A 21,358-nucleotide genomic window follows, 5' to 3' on the forward strand; every position below is an offset into this window, starting at 1 on the left:
TCCCTGACGACCAGGGATGGAACCCTCAACCTAAATTTATCCTGACCAGTAATCAAACCAACAATGTTTTAGTATATGGGACAATGCTACAACCAACTGAGCCACACCAACTGGGGCAAATTTTGTTTTCTTTACCAAACATCAGCTTATATCTGTGGATCTGTTTTGTTTGTTCATTTGTTTGGTTTTCTATATTCCACATATGAGTGAAGTCATATGGTATTTGTCTTTCTGTCTTACTTCACTTAGCATAATGGACCTCTAGGTCCATTCATGTTGTTGAAAATGTCAAGATTTCGTTAATTTTTATTGCTGAATAATATTCCATTACACATACATAATATTTATATATTCATTAATCATTTTCTTTATCCATTCATCTATCAATGAACACCTAGGTTGCTTATATATCTTGGCTATTGTACATAATGGTCCAACTGACATAGGGTTGACTACACCTTTTTTAAGAAAAAAAATTGTATCTTGATTAAAGAAACACACATTTAAAGATTGGACTGGGGATGCATTTAACCTTAAGGAAGAAAAGAACAATGGGTCCTCTATCCCAGAGAGTGAGTTCTAGAGGTCCTGGAAAATTTAGTATGTGTAGAATAAGCTTTTGGTTTTCTCTTGAGTTATTTTCACTTGTACAATAGAGTATTTTCTGTACCTGTCAATATACTTTAATTTTCTTTTGAAATTTACTAATTTCTTTTATTACTTAATATTATGCTTTTCCACAAAAATCAAATTTGGTTTTTTATTTTCACTTCACTCAGAAAGTTTAAAATGATATTTTATCCAGGTTTCCCCCAACAACATCAAAGAGTAATGTTTAATCAAATGTCATCATTAGCAACCCAAGAAACTCCTCCAATTACAAATTACACTTCCGACAAGACATTTTATGTTAACTATTTTTCTCTAAACTCAGCACTAACTAGTGTCTTTATCCACTTTTAAATGCTTCAGGAAAGTGTCAGCAATTAAAGGACCCAAATAGTATAACTGAAGCTAAAATTTTTTTAAGTTTTTAAAAAATTTAAATCACTTTTTAACTTTTCAGTTAGAGTTGACATAGAATATTATATTGGTTTCAGGTGTATGCCCCAGTGATTAGACAATATATCACTTACTATGTGATCATTCTGATAAATCTAATACCCATCCGACACCCTATGCTGTGCTTTACATCTCCAAGGCTATTCTGTAACTACCAATTTGTGCTCCTTGATCCCTTCACGTTTTTCACCCATCACTCCAGACCCCTTCCCACCTGGCAATAGTCAAAATGTTCTCTGTATCTATGAATTTGTTCCTGTTCTGCTTACTCATTATCATAAATGGGTGCTGGATTTTATCAAATGCTCTTTACTGCATCTACTGATACGATCAAGTTATTTTTATCCTTCATTTTGTTTATGTGGTCACATTTATTGATTTGCAGATATTATACCAACCTTGCATCCCAGGAATAGTCTGCTCGATTAACTTCAACTTTAAAAGTTGCATTTTAGAAAGATATAAAATCTTCGCATACATAGACGAGAAAAAATTATTACAAAAACAAAATTTTTTGAAAAATAAATGCAGGTACTAAATTATAGCCTTCAAAAGGTAAAAAAAGTTATTTTATCTTTTTTTATAAATAGAACATGAAGGTTCCAATTTAAGATTTTCTGACCTTTTTTTCTATTATCTTTGAGAAAATAAACAGGAAAAATAAATGGATAAATACTGGAAAAAAAATGAGACCAGTGAAGCAAGGCAAACACCATATAGTATTAAAATAAAGTGGTAGAAATTGAATAATAGAGAGTATTTTGAACAGGACACCTCAGAATTAAACCATATTAAATTTTTATAGAAATTTAATAAGTAACAGAAAGTGTATTATAAAGAGTAAGGAAGGATAGATTATTCATTATGTGACCCTGTCGCTTTAAAGCTGAGAGTTTGGAGGAATAATTTTCCCTCCAAACTCTCATTATTCACCTACATCTCTTTCAGGTTAATTGTTGACTTAATTATTTAAAAATAGGACACTAAAAATCTTGATTAAAATAAAAGTGTTGTCCAGGCCAAAATTATTAAAAGCAAATTTAGAGAAACCAACAATAAACTAGGATTTACTTATTATTATAAAAGTGTTAATGCTTCCAATGCTGTATGAGCTCATACACATCAACATTTTAAAATTTAAGACTATTAGAAAAATGAATAAAGGAACAGAATGAAGAGTTCACAGTAAAGAAAATGCAAAGGGATAATTAATATATTCATTTACCTTTCTCCTGGGGCCATTTTCTACCCTACTCCCCCTTTGTACCATTTCCAATGTACCCGTACACTATTAGGTGAGCTTCCCCTCATCTGTTTCCGTACAGTTTCACTCCTTCCATTTCAAAACCAGTGACTCACATTATATTTTTATGAGACTGTCTCTACTACTAGATTTTAACCATTTCAAGTTCAGGCAAGTATTTGTATGTATTTTCCAGGGCTCAGATTTGCCATTGTGTCAGGAAAGAAAGACTGTTTTCCCATTTTGCAAGTTATTTAGTTCCTGGTGTTTGCCTTGTAGCAGAAACCAAATTTCAGTTCATCGAAACCCCATTTATTTTCTTTGGTGACAGTTTCTGATCTCAGATATGCCTCATCTCAGAGTTGGATGATTCAGAACTAGGATGCTGAACTGGACTGCTTGCGAATGTGAAAGACTTGATTTGTTTTCCTTATTGGGAACAGCACTTTCAAGGATAATGGGTAGAGAGGTGTCAGATGGACACTTCCTGGAACTCTCACTATAAGGCAAATAATGCTGTGGCAAGGACACGTAAGTTAGTACAGAGATAACAGAGGGATGTGAGTCTACCTCAGAGACGATGGAGCAGTCAGAGCCAGGCTAAGCTCCAGTACAAGTAAACCATCGTTTAAGAGAATGCCCCTCTGCCTTGTCTATTTCTTAGTCTCATTTTTCACTAGTTTCCTCCTTGCTCTACAGTCAACCCATACTAAGTTCCTTCCAATTCTTTAAATTTGTCATATTATCTCTCACTATGAGATTTTACATTTGCTGCACATTTTTTCTAGAATATACCACATTTTTCCTGGAATACACCTCTTGTCTTTCTATATGCTTTTAATAATTTCTACTTGCTTGACTAAGCTCCACAGTAGGTGCCACCTCTGCCCAGAGTCTTCTCTGGCCCCAGAATTGGGATTATGTGCCTTCCTATACGATGTACATCCTCATTGCTCAGTACAAATGCCTATCCCATTTCCATCTTTGCACTTGACACTGTGTATTAGCATTAACTAGCTTACTCATTCCTCTCTCTCTCCCCTTGTTTGAGGACGGGAGTGGTACATTATTGGCATTTGCATCCTTAGTTCCTAGTATAATACTTGACACATATTATGTCTTAAAGTTTCTTTTTGAAAAATTAAACAAAAGCCTTTAAGTATAGATTAAAGATGTGTGGTCAAAGCAAGTAAAAATACAATTTTAGATAGGGTAAAAGAATATATTTATTTTTCCCTTAAGGAAATTTTTATTAAAAAAGAAAACATGGCAATTACTTGAGAAATGTTGTGCAGTAAACAGACATTGAGTGGATCTTGAATCTCCATCTTCCTTCTTCACATACATGTTAATGTAGTATCGGAGGGATATTAATTTTGAAGTTAGAAGGACCTGAAAAGTTTTCTAAAATGCTCTGATTTTCTTATTTCTGGTAAAATAAAACAATAATTCTCCTTTTCTAAGGATTTTAAATATGAGGATTGTGTGGTTGCTACCTCAGTGACTATGGATGTAGCTATTACCAAATACATTTATTAATTTAACCTTGTAGAGCAATGATTTTCAGTATTTCTCTAAAAGCAGAACACATAATCACAGGGGGTCTGGGAGGTATCAATGAAGATAGCTCTCCACAACCTCCAAATCTGAGTCTCTGGCTTTTTTCCTTTAAAACATTTGCAAATTTGAAATTCTACCCCAATATTTAGCTCTGTTTGTTCTGATATTAAAATGCTCCTGGTAAGCCCTGGCCAGGTGGCTCATTTGGTTAGAGCATTGTCCTATACACCAAAGGGTTACCAGTTCACTTCTCAATCAGGGCACATATCTATGTTGAGGGTTCAATCCCCTGTCAGGATATATCCTGGAGGCATCTGATAGATGTTTCTATCTCACATCAATGTTTTTCTCTTTCCTTTCCTCTCTCTCTAAAATCAATAAAACATATCCCTAGGTGAGGATTAACAAATAATAATTAAATAAAATGTTCCTGCCAAATATTTTACATTTTCTTGCCACTTTTGCAACTTGGCCAAAGCTATAGGAATGTGTTCTAGCAAAAAAAAAAAAAAAAAAAAAAAAAAAGTGAATGGAGTGATAAGAGCCATTTCAGAGTCAAGAATTAAAAAGAAGTGAGTGTAAGAAACCCTTCTCATATTCTCTTTTGTTTCCAATAGGCTGAATGAGATCACAACCTATAATCCTAACAGGTGGCAGAGGAGCAAAGTAGAAAGAACATGGGGTCCCTGGACCCCTGTGAAGGAGAACTATCCCAAAGCTAGAATCGCCCACCTTGTTATATGAGCAAGAAATAAATTTCTATTAATGTACTTGAAGTATTAATTATTTTGAATCTACGTGTTATAGCAGGTACTGTCATTCAAACCAGGGCATACCGCACCCTCCAAAAAAGAAAGAGCTAACCAAGCATGGTGTAGTTGAAACATATCCTAACACACAAATTAAATGTTTTTTATATTGTCTATATTAATTAACACAAGTTTATTTGCACTTTCTAAATAAATGTAGTTGAAATGTTTGTTCAACTGTCTTATACTTTGCCATGCATTCAACCCTCTAATTAAAACATCTGCTCAGAATTTATCAATTTGCCAGGGGTTAAACTTTACATAGCATGAAAATTCAAGCTTAACATTCAGTGGTTACTCAGAAAGAAAGAGGGGAAGAAAAGATGAATGGGGAAATACAAGTGATGGTCCCAATCAAGCTATGTCAAATCACTTGTTATAGTACTAAGTAATGATATGTTCCTAGAATCTTTGCTATTTATGGTATGTATAAAAAATATAGAAAAGATATATTAGAAATTTAACTCTGAAGCATTATTTTTATATTCTAGAGAGCAAGTACCTTTAACTAAATAATTTAGATAGATTAGATAGATAGATAGATAGATAGATATCAAAGGCTTTTGACTACAAAGCAGATAATTTTCAACCCAAGTATGCATTAATATAGAAACTTATGGCTTTTAGCCACTCTATAACACTGTATTAATAACCTTAAAATATTGCTTCTTTATTATTACATGACTACTTTTTCCTATAATGATAAAAATAAATTAGAGAATCATAAAATAACTGAGATTAGAATCAACACAATCTCTAGTCCAATGATTATTCTGTTTCCTCCAAATCCATCAACCCTTTCTTTCCATCAGTTTTATTAAGCCTTCTGCCATTTAGCAACACTTACATTAATATTAATATCCTAAACCTTTTGTTTTTCTGACTCTTCATTGACACCATCTGGAAAACTCAATTGGATAAATTCAACTACACTTTGGTCTTTGTGTGCTCCTAAGCAGCTGACTACAACAGCAGAAAGCACACACAAGGGGCTGGAATGGTACCATTAGCGATGTATGGTACCATTAGCAATGTAATCTCTAGGTTTCTCTGGGCAGCTGTCTCTCCTAAACATCCAGAGAACCATTGAAAACTGTCTCTATTCTCAGATTTCTGATAATGCATCTCTCCTACCATATTTTCCCTCTCCAGATAAACTTACCTTCTACTTTCTGGAGATACAATAAAAAATGAAGGTATTTGATAGGGCTTTTCCTCAATTTACCACTACCTTAGATGTTAAAACAGTTTCATGGAAACCTCATCCTCTTTGTTTTCTCTTCTTGATACAATGGAGTTACCACCCAGTCTCACTCTAAGACCAATCTCTTCACATACTCTGAATTCCAACCCTTCCAGCTTTCGGCTTCCTCAAAAATCTTACAAGGGCAACTTTTTAATAAAATCTACCTGGCCTCTCCTTCTCTCTCTCTCTATTCTCTCTCTTTTGTAGCCTCATCATTCTCTAGCCAGAGATTAAATATTGGATATTTTTAAGATTTTATTTATTTATTTTTAGAGAGAGGGGAAGGGAGGGAGAAAGAGAGAGAGAGATACATTAGTGTGTGGTTGCCTCTCACGTGTTCCCTGCTGGGGACCTGGCCTGCAACCCAGGCATGTGCCTTGACTGGGAATCAAATAAGCAACCCTTAGGTTCACAGGCTGGCATTCAATCCACTGAGCCACACCAGCCAGGGCTAAAGATTGGATTTTTTTCATGGCTTAGTCTCAACCAGTCTTTCTTTTCTTCCAACTCTGTTTAGTTCAATCTTCAACACATATCCCACCTATGACCTTGAGATTAGTATACACATGTTTTCTCTGACAACTATCTGCATTTTTATGTCTCAAAGACACCTCGGAATCATAATGTGCAATATTAAACTCCTCCATCTCATTGCCCATGCTCCATTCCAAATCCACATCCCGTGTGCCAGCTTTTCTCCTTCAATACTTTTGATCCATTCATTTCTTCCCAACTCTTCCACCATCCTTCCAAGTCAAGACACTGTTATCTTTTACTTAGATTCCTGTAATTTGGCTTTTTATATCACATTTTTATAGTAAAACAATCTTTTAAAATAATACAAAGGAATATTAGTCTGTCATTCTATTTAAACATTTTCATGACTTCCTTTTGTTCTCCAGAACCTTAACCAAATGCTTAACATGCTTGACTGAATTCTGTACAGTTGCCTGCAAGTCCTTGCCATCTGAGATTCAGCAGTCACAGCGTTGTGTTCACACATTTCATAGCCCTATGACCTGAGATGCTTTACACAAGCTGTTCCCTTCTCCTGTTTCTAAACACCCCATAAACCTCAGCTCAGACTTTGTTCCTCAGGGACATTGCTCAGATATTGAAGTCTACATCAAGTATAGTACACCCTCTTACCACTTTCATAAGGTATCATAACTTTACATTTTTATGTGTTTTTGTTTAATATCTAGTCCCGTTGTGAGGTCAAGGACTATTGTTTTATTTTTCTCACTCTGCCTATTATCACAGTCCCAGGAACACCATGGGTTCTCTTTTCACATTTGTTGAATATATAGAAAAATAACTTAGAAATCATTCTATTTGTGCCCAATTTTAAGTCATATAATAGATTTGTATCAAAGTTTACCAAAATCTCTGACTTGAATTTTAGATAATTCACTCAAACCAGATGTCCTCACAGTCACTCATGGGAAATAGGCTTCATTTCTGTCACTTTGCATCTTTTTAAAATGTGTTTTGGGGTATTCAATTCAATTTTAAAACCTGGTAATTATCATCCACAATCTACTGGAAAAGAAGATCCTTGTTATTCTTTAACTGGTTCTTCTGGGTATTTTTCATATTTTCTTTCCTTTCAGCTTCCATTTCACAATGGTTTGTCTCCTCTTTGAGTTACTACACAACACGCACATGAAAGAAAGTGGATATTTTTGACATCAAGCATACACACAAAGTTTAGTGCCCAAACTCTGGTTACTTATAAAACACAGTTTGAGCTGTCTAACAGCAATGTGTCAATTAGTAGAATATAAGTTTGATGAGGATCAGGATCTGCATCTGTTTTGTTCACTGATGTACCTCTAGCTCCTAAAAGAGCACCTGGAATACATATGTACTCAGTGAAAACTTGTTAAATAAACAAACTTCCACATAAAATATGATTAAACCATGGCAAAAATATTTTCTAAAATCATTTTATTATTCTCTTTTTATAATATATAGACTGTGTCCTCAATAAAATTTTGTTTCACAAGCAGGGATAACAATATTAAGAAAAATCCAATGTGTATCCCAATTATTTCTTATAATTTTCTAAAATGTATAAAACTGGTAGACTATTAAAATTCAAGTTCTAAGCCCTGGCTGGTATAGCTCAGTGGATTGAGCCTGTGAACTAGACAATCGCAGTTCAATTCCCAGTCAGGGCACACGCCTGGGTTGCAGGCCGGTTCCCTGCAGGCCAGTTCCCAGCAGGGGATGCGCAAAGGGCAACCATACATTGATGTTTCTCTCCCTTTCTCCTTCCCTTCCCCTCTAAAGATAAATAAATAAATTTTAAAAAATTCAAGTTCTAGTGATGATTCCTGAAAATCATATGCAAAAGTAAATGGCATTAATGCACTACATTATCAACTCCTGACTTAAGAATTAACAAAAGCTCAGAACCTTAGTGGGTAGGGACACTGGGAGAACTGTGATGGACATGGTGGTATCACTGGAACAGAACCGTAGCATAGAGAACACTGGTCAGGATAAATACCTCAAATACCATATTTATGACACGTTTTTCTGCATATTTTAATATCTATAAAATTGAGAGCCATCTGAAAATCAATATAGTTTCTTTAATTGGTAATATTTTCTTATTATTGGCAAACAAAATAATGCCAGCTTCAAAATACAACATTTTAATTCAATTAAATGCTTTTATAACTACAGATTTATAATTGAGATAAACAAAGGTTTTGGAAAGAGAGGAGAAAAATAAGATTATTAGGAGCAAAGAAAAGCATTATAAATTTTTATCTACTTACCACAGTTCTGTCCTTTATATACATGGAAATATGTAGTATTTGTTACATTATACTGGAGTCAGTTATGAATCTGTCTGCCTCATTAACTAAACTCCTTAAGAACAGGACTATGTGGTAATTCTCCTTCTATCCCCAAGTACTGGGCACTTGATAGAAGTTTAAATTCATTTATTCAAGTAAGTTAAATCTAATAGCTTTGTCTTCTACAGGAAAGGCAGCAAATAGAATGTATTGCAATAAATTTTTAAGGTACTTCATCAGAGTACATTAAGCTCCTTAAAAAGGAACATTAACTTACTTGGGCTATTTGGTTACTCTCTGATGCACTAATGCATTAATTTTGTGCATGCAATAATTACCAAATCAGGAATTACTAGTGAAAAATTAATTAAAATCTACTCCTCCAGGGCACCTAACAATGCCCACGTGACCTAAACTATTTATGAAAAATAAGCATATGCTCCAAAATTAAACTTGTCAGGGAAGTTAATTGTCACACATGATATAAATTTATAAAGGTCTCAACTTTCTAGAAGTTTATAAATGCAAACACACGACTGCAACTGGCACACTGAACATGGAACACAAACAGTATCTGAGTAATTCAGTGTAAATACTTTCATATCTTGTACAACCCCAGCATGAACAAATTTAGGAGTAGAATGAAGAAAACACCCAGTGTGGCTGAATATGTGGTAGAGATGGCAAATGATCAGTTCTAATAAGTCAAGGGAGAGTCCACATCAATGTTGGCATTTTCAGTGTTCTCTGAATGATAGCAAAAAATATTTCAATCACCAAGAATATGGTAGAAAAAATTGTCCAATCAAGGATGTCATCAAAGAAGACAAAAATTGTTAATGAAACATACATAAGAAAAGGTTTAGAAAGAATGAAACTTTCAAACTGAAGGAAAATAAAATAGAGCTGAATTTTTAGTTACAGTGGTAGTATAAGGCATTTTTCTTCCATTTGTCTTCCTGAAAAGTCACTAAACAATTAAGAATTAAAAAAACAAAAATAAAATGAATTTTAAAACCTCAATACTCTTATCTTTAGTGTACCAAGCAAAGAGCTATAATTCCAAATAATGTTGAAGAATAACAGAAAATCATATTTTGTTCTCTACCAAAGCAAAGAAAGATGCTAAGAAACAACACTCACTATAGCCTTCCACCTCACCTCCAACCTGAAGAGGAAAAGTTTGCCCTTAAAAGTATGCAAGACAGTCCAGAAATATTCTCTCAGGATCTTTATAATGAGGGCCAGGAGCAGGCCATGGCAGTTGGATTACGTCAGTCTGTTCCCAGACTATCCATGGGAGGTCTGCTGAAGAAGAAATTCCACTGGAAGCCCAACGGGTTGCTAAATTCCTGGCCACCCCTCCAAGACCAATGGTTAAAGATAAAGCAAGCTGAAGCAAAGAAAAAAATGCAGAGAATAGCACATAACAGCAAAGATATGTGCAAGAGATGAATGGTGAATCTCACCAAATGCTTCAGGCTATGCCCTAAGGACAAAGTTGAATTAGCGAGAACTGGTCCTAGAATTGCACACTTCAGTCAAATCTGAGGAGAGCCTCAGCACTCTCCTCCAACTGCCCCATACTCTATTTTCAACAAAAACCTGACCCATTTAAAGATGAGTACCAAATGAGAACTAGCATAGAGCATATGCTGAAAAAAAATCATCATTTGACTAAAGCATGCATTTAGTGTTTTATAGATCAGCATCATATTAGGTGGTTCGGTTACATTAGTGAATGATACAGACACCTGCTCTCATGGAGCTTCATTCCAGTAGGGGAGACAGAAAATATACAATGAACATACAAAGCTAATGAAGTTAAATGTACGTTAGAAAATAATAGTTGTCGTAAAGAGTAGTAGATCTTGTAACAGGGATCAGAAGTGCTGGAGAAGAGGGCAGGGAGCCGTATTAAATAAGACAGTCAGCAAAGCGACACTGAGCAGATGAAGTCTGAGCACACACACAGTGGAGACATGGAAACTAAGAAATCAGATATCTGATAAAAAGAGCATTTTAGGCAGAAAGACCCTGAGGTGTGGGTTCCTGAAACATCAAAAGACTACTAGAGTGGGAAAAATACAGCATAGATTAGTAGAACGTGAGTTCAGAAAGTCGATGAGGGTGCAGACAAGTGGGGGAGTCCTCAGATCCTGTAGGCCTTTGTGGGCCATTGTAAGGGCCTTGGGTTTTACTCCAAAGGAAATGGGAATGTAGGGTAGGGTTCTGAGCAAAGGAGTAACAAAGTCTGACTAGTACTATAGGAGGAGCACTCTTATTTCTCTGCAGAGAATAGACTTTTGAGAGCAAATATAAAGGTAGGAAAACATGTTAGTACTGAAGTAATCCATGTACAAAATATTGAGTAATGGTAATTTAAGCAAGAGTGGTGGTAGTTTTGGTAGTAAAAAGTGGTTAGACTTTGGGTATAAGTTGAAACAAGAGTTTCTGACACATTGAAAGTGAGTTGCAAGGAAAGAAATTTCAAGAATAATTTCATGGCCTCTAGCTAGAGCACATGAAAGGATATGATCATTAAGTAAGATGGAGAAAATTAATGTTGTTCAGCAGGTGTAAAGGCAGAAATCAGAAGTTCAGTTTAGAAATGCCAAATTTGAGCCATCTGTTAGGTATCCAAGTGGCGATGTCAGTAGGCCACAGAATGTATGAGTCTGAGTTCAGGAGAGAGATCTGGGCTAGAGTTATAAACTCAGTCGGTGTCAGGCTTAGATGGTTCTCAAAGCCAGATGAGCTCAGAGACTGATGAGTTCATCAGGGAATGGGTGAGAATAGAAGGGAGAAAAGGACCAAGAACTGAGTCTGGGGCACTCCAACATTAAGAAGCATAGAAGTACAGGAAAATAAAAATAAAATAAAATAATACACCAGCAAAGAACACTGAAAATCAGAGTCAAAAAAGAAAAACCAACAGGAAAAGATGAGTAGGTCTGCATTCTGACTGATAAATATAGTAATGTGGTGGTCATTAATAACATTGAAATTAATATTTTTACAAAGAGGAGCAAGGAAATAATTATTGGAAGGGTTTAAAAATGGGTGGAGGAGCACTGATGTAAGTACAGTGAAGTAAGTACTGGAAAATCTTGCATGAGTTTACTGTAAGGGAAGACCATGAATAGAGTATGGAAGAAGTGGAGGCAAGTGAAAGTTTTTATTTTCACAATATCTGAAAAATAATGGCATGCATTATGTTGGTAGAAATAAGGTTGATTACAACAAAGAAAAAGGCAAAATCTCTTCTGCCTATTCTTAAATAAGGGAAAGGGTTGGTGTCTAACACAAAAGGCCTTTAGGTAGGAGCATGGATGCTTTATGTAAGAGGTGGAAAAAAGTAAGAGACGGTATATGTTGAGAGATGGCATGTGTGATACTGGAAGTTATTTCTGATTGCTTTGATCTTTTGTGCATGTGTGTGTGAAATAGAGCTCAAAGTGATCAACTACGAGCACAAGGGTAGAGGTATTGTAGACTCAAGACAAAATGAAAGGTTTTGAGATAATCACCAGGAGTGGAACAATAAGCAGAATAAAAGTTCAGAATATAATTGCCTGGTAGTATTAAATAATTGTGGTTATAATAACAAGTGAAACCAGCATAGTTATGAAGTTTTTCCACCTTTGTTCAGACGCACAGCTACAGGTACAAAACAGGCTGATGTATATTTAACGAGGCTTGAGATTTTGCTAAGCCAATATGATGATGAATCAAGCAAGAACAGAGGAGTCCAGGTGTGTGTAAATAACTATAATGAATCACCATGGAATTTTAATGAAATAACAAAGGGAGTGTGGGAATAAAGGAGAAAAGAAATAGTTAAATGGGGCATCAGGTAGAGTGGAATAATTCACTGAAAGTATGTATGGGGATGAGAGGGAGCTGGGGTCAAATTAGTAGAGGAAATGGACTGAAAAAAGGAAGTGACAGAGGGCAAAATTCATAGATTAGATTTTTTTTTAATCAGGCAAAAGAGACATATAAAGACTAAGAGCTGTTCAGGAAAACTGGAGAAATCAGACATAGATACAAGAAGTTAGAGACATGAAGTCTCCGGATACAGGTCAAAGAAGACCTTAAAAGGCAACCAAAATAAAAGGAAGAGAAAGAAATTAAAAAAAAACACATTTCAGAGACAAAAGCTCTTTGGAGAATGAATACTAATTACTCCAATAAACATTCAAGAATAGATGGGACAGAGTGGAGGAAAATCATATACAATGAAATAATAAAGAATTATAATAAGATATTAGTAAACTATGAAAGGACATATAGAGGGTTCAGCTATGAATAACATATACTTTTAAAAAGTGAATATAGCTAATTCAAGGATAAAATAAAGATTAATATGAGTATTTGAGTAGAAAGGGTCATGTCACTTATAAGGAGACAAAAACATCTGGCTGAGCAGAGATTCTCTGCAGGGAAACCGAGACCCAGAAACTCTTGAGCATTGTCTACGAAGGTTTAAAAGTTCTGTAGTCCCAGAATTTCATACTTATTAAAGTTATTCCTGAATAGAAAGGAAACATCTTCTCAAATTTTTAAGACATTAGAGACCACAGGCATAAAGAGAGAGCCCCTCTTGATTAAAAATGAAATTCACTCACTAAAATATTTAATAGAAATTAAACTCAAGGTCAGAAGGTACTTGCTTATCAGTAACTCCATTAATATGTAAGAAATTATAAACTATGTATATTGTGATTTCAGAAAAAATGCAAATTTTATAACCCTTAATATGTAAAAATAATATTACTAATAATATATCAGAGGAATTAAGGTGGGAAGAAGTATAAGAATGATGAATTTCCTCATCTTGTCTGTTAACAAATCAATATAATCTGAAGTTGAAATATGAAGCTAAACATGAATTAGTACTCAAATCACTAACTCTTTTAATATATTTTTCTTAAGTATAAAGCGTTCTTTTAGAAACTAGTATCTCTTATTTTAAAGAATCAAAAATACCTTATTTTACATTATTTCACTATATTTCATTAAATTCAAGTAAAATTATCAGGATTGTTAGCATTTTAAAATGCCATTAGCTTATATTATCTATTTTTGTCTCTCTAAATTTTCACCAGCAGGGAGAGGAAGACAGAGAGACTTTCATGACATGTTTTTCACCAAATGTTTATAATGACTTTGGAAATTCAATATGACTAAATGGAAAAGTAAAATGCCCAGTGGGTACAGGAATACAGAAAAACTGGCAGTCTTCTATGCTGCTAATAAAAATGTTAGTAAAATTGTCCTTGTCATAAAACTTTAAGTACTTTAGTATTCTCATTTTCCTATGAAATATATCTAGGTTTCTATCTGGCTATCTTTCTCTAAAGCTATATATTTAGGAGATAAATAAACTATTCCAAACTCTTAAGCAAGGTTATCACTGAATAGTGAAATCATCCTTACTTTGTTTCCCTCATCTGTAGTTGTTTTAATATCCTACATTAACTTGAAATATATTTCAATTCTAAGATGCACATATTTTCACATCCTTGAAATCAAGAAAAGCAAAAAAAAAAAGTAGTTTCCTAGATTCCATAAAATGTACTGGTTTTATAATGGAAATATGAGAGCATTTCACATAAAGGAGGCATGATGATTAAGGAGAGACTGCACATGATAATTGGTCTACCTACCTTAGAACTGACTCGGAAAGTTTCAAAGATCAGTAAGGAGAAGCTAACAATGAGGTTGCAGCAGAGGTTGTTTTTTGTACAGGTTCAATCAAACTTAAACAGGAAGGAAATATTCAATAGGATTGAAGATGTTTACCATGTTAAGCAAGATGAGCAAAATGAGAGTCTGGGATGAAAACAGAACCAAAAAAATCTCCCAAATCTTTCCTGCAACATTTCATTTGAATTGGAGTGCAGCGTTATGAGAAAACACTTGCCCAGTGGGCAGCCAGAACGACATGGGAAGGCATAGAAAAGCAGTCTCGGGGGGCTATACTCTTTCTGAGTGGGGTCTATTTATGAAATTCTTTAACTATTGAAATGTAACCAGATTTTGAGCCTGTTTCTTGCCAATGCAGGACTGAACATATCTTACATACAAGTTTGATAAATATTAATTTCACAATTCTCACATAAATATAAAAAATAATTTTACATTGACTTAAAGGTGACTCTGCCTTCTCTTCCTGCTTAATCTTTACTATTTGTAATTTTATTCAAAACCTTTTCACCAAATTCTAACACATTTGGGACTTCTACCCTTCCCTCAAGTATGCATAGGTAAAACATATCATTGAACTATTGTATTTTCCTTGTCCTTGGAACAGATTCTTAGGACACATTTGCAAATCAGTGAGAGGCAAGGAATGGTCATTCCTCAGAATATAAAGTTATCCTTTCACTGAACCGAATTTTAAAATAATGACTAAGGACTATTAAGGTTTAGATAATTTTAAATTTGTATCAGATTCTTGCAGTATAAAGGGGAATTAGTTTCCTTTTCCAAAAGTGTTAAATGAAGATTTTAAACTGCCTTACCCAGTGAGTTTGACTGCATGTGTCCGAAGCTTTCGATACTTTTCTGATTCTTCATTTGTGCTGGTGACATGTCTGTATATCCCTGACTTGTAATGGAAGAAATCCTCATGGACTTGCATGATGGCTAAAACAAAATTCAAGAGGTAACATAATATGGTTAAAGCATAGTATTTAAAAAACCTCTAGAAATTAGCCTGAAAGAGTAAGTGGGTAAATTGTCAGAAGTAGAATTTTTAAAAATATTTCATTGATCATTTAAAAAATAATATTTTATTGAAAATCGGGACAGTTATCCTGATTTTCTCCCTTTGACCTCTCCACCCAGCACCTCCACTTCCCCAGGCAATCTGCCAACCATTGTTCTGGTCCACCAGTCATGTGTATAAGTTCTTTGGCCACTCCATTTCCTACACTGCACTTTACATCCCCATGGCTATTCTGTAACTACCTATATGTACTTCTTAATCCCCTTACCTCTTTACCCATTCCCCCACACCTCACTCTTATCTGGCAACCATCAAAAAGCTCTCTGTATCTATGATTCTGTCTCTGTTCTTTTTGTTTGCTTAGTTTGTTTTTTAGATTCCATTGTTGATAGATATGTATTTACTGTCATTTATTGTTCATAATATTGATCTTTTTCTTACATAAGTCCCTTTAACATTTCTTATAATAATGGTTTGGTGATGATGAACTCCTTTAGTTTTTCTTGTCTAGGTGGCTCTTTTTCTGCCCTTTGACTCTACATGATAGCTTTGCTGGCTAGAGCAATCTTGGCTGTTGGTCCCTGCTTTTCATAACCTTGAATATTTCTTGCCAATCCCTCCTGGCCTGCAAAGATTCTTTTTGAGAAATCAGCCAACGGTCTTACAGGAAATCCCCTGTAGGCAACTAACTTCTTTACACTTGCTGCTTTTCGGATTCTCTCTTTATCTTTAACCTTTGGCATTTTAATTATGATGCTCCTTGGATGAGGCCTCTTTGCATCCATCTTGTTTGGGTCTCTCTGTGCTTCCTGGACTTGCATGTCTGTTTCCTTCACCAAATTAGAAAGGTTTCTTTCATTATTTTTCAAATAGATTTCCAAGTTCTTGTTCTTTCTCTTCTCCTTCTAACACCTCTATGATGAGAATGTTGGACCTCTTGATGTTTTTCCTGAGGCTACTTATACCATCCTCATTTTGGGGGGATTGTTTTTTCTTCTTGTTTTACCAATTGGTTGTTTTTTGCTTCCTTATGTTCCAAATCATTGATTTGATTCTTGGCTTCATCAATTGTTCCTTATTCCAATTAGCATATCCTTCATTTCTGACTGGATCTTTTTTATGCTGCTGAGTTTTCTCACTGAGTTCCTTGAGCACCCTTATAACCAGTCTTTTAAACCCAGCATCTGACATATTGTTCCTCTCCATTTTGTTTAGCTCTTTCTGAAGTTTTAATCTGCTCTCTCCTTTGGGCCATGTTTCTTTGTCTCCTCATTTTGGCAGCCTCCCTGTGTTTATTTCTATGTATTAGGTAAAGCTGCTTTGACTCTGTATCTCCATAGTGTTGCCTAATGTAGTAGATGTACTGTAGGGTTCAATGGCACAGACTCCCCTATCATCCAAGCTGGTTACTTGAGGTGCATCCTTGGGATGAGTACACCCTCTTCTTGTAGTTGACCTTGGTTGCTGTTAGCAGATTTACCCAGGCCAGTCAGCTGCAAGAACTGGCTGTGACCACTGACCATCAACCTTTATCCTCTGTGGAGGATCAGCTAGCTATACAGGCTCAGGATGGTAATGCTCTATCATGGTCTGTAGCTGTCCACTGGGTTCACAGTCTCTGGGGTTTCCTGGGTGGTTCAGGACAAGGTCAGCCCCCACCCTGTGTTTTGTCTGGGGCCACCCTGCCTGACTGATAAAGCAATCTGAGGGGGCTGCTACTAGTGCTGGGCTTGGAGATTCCCATGCAAAGCCAACCTGTGAATCTTGGCTTGCTTCTGCTAGTGCCAGGCCTGGGGTTGTTGCTTCTTTGAGAGGTTTTAGGAAGTTTTGCAGTATGAGCCAAGACTAGTCATGCATATGGAAATGCAGCTTGAGTAGGCCTAGAAGTTGGGTGGCACAGAGTCTTTGGGGATCTCCAAGGTGGATCAAGCAGTGTTACAGGTTGATATAATAGTCTCAAATAGGGCACCAGCCTGCTGGCTCCATGGTTTCAAGCGGGGAGAACTCAGAAAAGGGGCAATGGCCTCTGCTCACCCCAAGAGACACTTCAGTCTCTCCCAGTATGTCACTGATGTCCTTCAAGCTGCCACCACAGCTCTGGAGACTGAGCTCCAGCAGTCTGAGTAAATGTGTCCATGTGGGGATTCTGTAAGAGGAACTGCTTGGGGCTCCAGAAGTTTCTTCCACCAACTCAATTCCCAAAGTTGTGGGGAGTTCCTGGCACTGGAACCCTGGGCTGTGGGGCTGGTGTGGGGCTGGGACTCCTGGTTTCTGAGATACCCTCCCAAATTTTTATCTACCACATATGGGTATGGGACTAGCCCATTCAGCATCTGTGCCCCTCTTACCAATCTGGATGGATGTGGTTTCTTTAATTCTGTAGTGTAGGACTTCCATTCAACTTGATTTCTGATGGTTCTGAGTGATGGCTGTTCTATATTTTAGCTGTAATTTTGATGTGTTTGTGCAAAGAGGTGAGTCATGTCTGCCTACACCACCATCTTGACTAGAAGTCCTTTGGGAGTAGAATTTAAGCAGGGAATTTCCAACACAGCCTAATTCTAATTTCTGCTTAACGTAATTGGTTACAATATTTCCTTTTTTAATAGAATTTATTGGGTTAACATTGGTGAATAAAATTATTTCAGGTGGACAATTCTATAATACATCATCTGTATATGATATTGTGGGTTCACCACCCCAAGTCAAGGAATAACTACCCTCTTCTACCTCACCCACACTTTCCTTCTGGTAATCGCCACACTGTTGTCTGTGTCTATGAGTTTTAGAGGGTTTTTTGCTTAATCCTCTTACCTTTTTCACCCAGCCTCCTTCCCTGACAGCTGTCAGTCTGTTCTCTATATCTATTAATCTGTTTCTGTTTTGTTTGTTAGTTTATTTAGAGAGTATTTTACTAAGTGAAATAAGCCAGTCACAGAAAACAAGTACCCTATGGTATCACTTATATGTGGCTGCAATACTTTCTTATTCTCTAATGAGAACAACTTTTAGTTGTTTGAGTAGTACTTAAGTATACATTATACCCTTGAAACACTACCTATTCTTAATTGATAGAGGCGCTATTATCAACAGGGGTGTCCAAGCCACAGCCCATGGGCCACATGTGGCCCAGGATGGCTATGAATGAGGCCTAACACAAAATCACAAGTTTACTTAAAACATTTAGATTATTTTCTTAGTGTTTATATACTTAATGTGTTGCCCAAGACAACTATTCTTCTTCTAGTGTAAGCCAGAAATTCCAAAAGGGTGGACACCCCTAACAAGGAACTGAGTTTCTTGAAGAACCACCACACTTGGCTAATAATTTGCGATTCTTCTATTAACCTTATACTTCACCAAAACCCTCTTAAAACTCCAATTAAGCTAGCAATGAAGTGTAAGACTGGCAAGCTGAGCTTAAAGTAATTATCCCTAATCCTTAGAAGTAAGTACAAATCTTTCTTCAGTGAACTAATAATAAAAAAGCAAACTGTTGGCAAAAGAATTTCATCCTCCTAGCTCTGGAGAGCTATTCTTTGGAAAGTAAAAGCTTATACTTTATGAAGTTCTTCTTTGTGCCCTCACTCTGAGTACTTCTTTTCTGCACTGTGCACTTTGTTGAAGGGCTTGGGCAATTCAAGGTGAAGACTTTAAACATTTCTTCTAGAAGATGTGAGCAGCAAGATAAGTATACCTTCATAACTATGTACAATGCTTGTCTATCTCCTGTGTAAAATGCTTGTTTATCTTAGTTTAACATGCATTTTAAATAAAACAGGAACTAAAGTCACTGGCTAAAATGAAGCTTCTACTCCAAAGTCAAAAATAACTTTTTAATGTTCCATGCCTTTTCTGATGCTGTTCAAATATTCTCAAAAAAGATTAAAAATTTTTATCGACTTTAAAACACATTCCCATAGGTTTTTAAGAATTTATATAACTGTACTCTATGAGGATCTTTGCTTTTGTTCTCTTTCCATAACCTAAACTTATTTTTAATTCTACATATTTTAGAAGAATGCACATAGTGTTATTTATTCAGCACTCTGTTGCCTTTTATGTCCTTTTGCATGGAGACTAGAGAAACACACAATGTTAGCCGGGCAACAATGGGCAAACAATCACGCTGCATCTACAGAAAGAAGAGTCGATCAGCATTTACAAAACTGGGAGAATTTGCCAGTGGTTTTCCTCTTCTATAGAACCACAGGCTTCTTTAGCTTTTCCCAACTCTCTTGTAACCACCATGAATAAAATACACCTTTCATTTCTGAAAAATACTGCCAACAAAAGAAAAATGGGTGAGAAGTGATCACAATAAACTTGAGGGTGGCCATTTCCTTCAGTTTTGGACACGAAAACAGACTTGATGAACCCACAAACATCTAACTATTCAAAGTACTGCAGTGCAATTTTATTTTTGGAAAACTGCAGCGAACAGACAGAATTACCATATGCAGGATGAACATGGCAGCAGCTCAGTCTTTCGCCCCTGGCTCAGGCTGTCAGGAGAGAGGTTCTCAACAAACATTTGTTCAATGGATACAGGATACTTTGCATTTCAATTTATTATTTTGAAATTGTATCTATTTTTCCTTGTTAAGTGAAATTCACAGTCATTTAAGTATATGACCATAAAAAAAAACTAAAGTGTTTTCAGCTTTAAGTGATAATGATCCAAATATCTTTTGACAGAGGGGGGAGACACACAGAGAGAGAGAAAGAGAGAGAAACTTATAAAAGTAATAATTATGTGAAGATTCAGAGAGGTTAAATAACTTGCCCGAGGTCATTTAAGTAGCAAATATCAAAGTTCGATTTTTAAATTCATTCTTGAGTTCAAATGCCTGTACTCTTTCAAATTTGTCACACAAACTCCATCGTCTGAAGTATATATTTAAATTATACACGAATTGCTCTTCTCTTATAACAGCCAACAAAAATGACACAAATGCAAGGAGGAAAAAGTATTTGTATCCATTTGTTCTAGATTTTGTATAAGGTCCCAGGTCTTTTTAAAAGTAAACATGGTTCAGGATATGTTTACTGTAAGCTTCATTTTTTCAGTAAATGTTCAGCGGTGATAACAATAAATACTAATTATTCCAATGCAAAAATCCGTGGTTACTGCTAGATGTTGAATAAATACTAATTAGGTCAGTATTCAGCACTCCAAAGACAAAAGCTGGCCAACAGTTCCTTAGATATACATCAAATATGTTAAATTTAAGTTTTAGTTTATTCAAATTTGTTTGCTGGATTTAAATGTATTTGCTTTATCCTACTACACTGATAATATATTTTGCACCCTTCAATGTTCACAGCCTGAATTTTCATTTTATGCCTTCCAGATTTATGTTTCTGCGTTCTTGAAGACAATGTTTAGTACAGAGAATATATGCTGTAAATGTATCTTTAGCTATGCCATTGGCACAATATAAAACTGAATAAGGAGAGGAACAGCATATCAGAGGTGATATCTTAAAAATCAGTCAATGTACAGTAAACATTTTCTTTTTTAATTTGCTATTTGTTTACTATCCATTACATGTTTATAAAATTGATAAAAATAGAAGGCCTTCATAAAACACAAAATCAGACTGGTTTACTTGATTTATTTTGAGTTTATAGAAAAAGAAAAGTACCTACTTTATTTCTACTGCAAAACCTTGATTTTTTAAAATTCATTACCTGATCCATTTAAACTGAAGGTGAGAAAATTTCTAACAGTACGTATGATGTTTAAATATGACCAAGCAATTAAATGAGCTCATCGCTCAGCATTTCATGTTTGACTGTCTGCTGAGTTCATGATCACTTTGGAAAGATTTAACAGACTTTCATCAAATGTGTCATGAATATGTAAGAATTCAATTTATGGGTGAATCT

The 21,358-nt window shown here is 35.5% G+C and overlaps 1 protein-coding gene across 2 annotated transcripts in view; it reads right to left on the reverse strand.

Moving 5' to 3' along the window:
* Positions 1-21,358, reverse strand: part of TINAG (tubulointerstitial nephritis antigen) — a 79,188-nt gene that overhangs the window by 23,794 nt on the left and 34,036 nt on the right. For both annotated transcript variants that reach the window (XM_053668363.1, XM_053668362.1), the window contains exon 9: positions 15,261-15,384. In XM_053668363.1, the coding sequence (XP_053524338.1) occupies positions 15,261-15,384 (124 nt within the window). The remainder of the gene's footprint in view (positions 1-15,260; positions 15,385-21,358) is intronic.

This window comes from Artibeus jamaicensis, unplaced genomic scaffold (assembly GCF_021234435.1).
Source record: "Artibeus jamaicensis isolate MK-2021 breed Jamaican fruit bat unplaced genomic scaffold, CSHL_Jam_final contig_484, whole genome shotgun sequence".
NCBI lineage: Eukaryota > Metazoa > Chordata > Mammalia > Chiroptera > Phyllostomidae > Artibeus > Artibeus jamaicensis.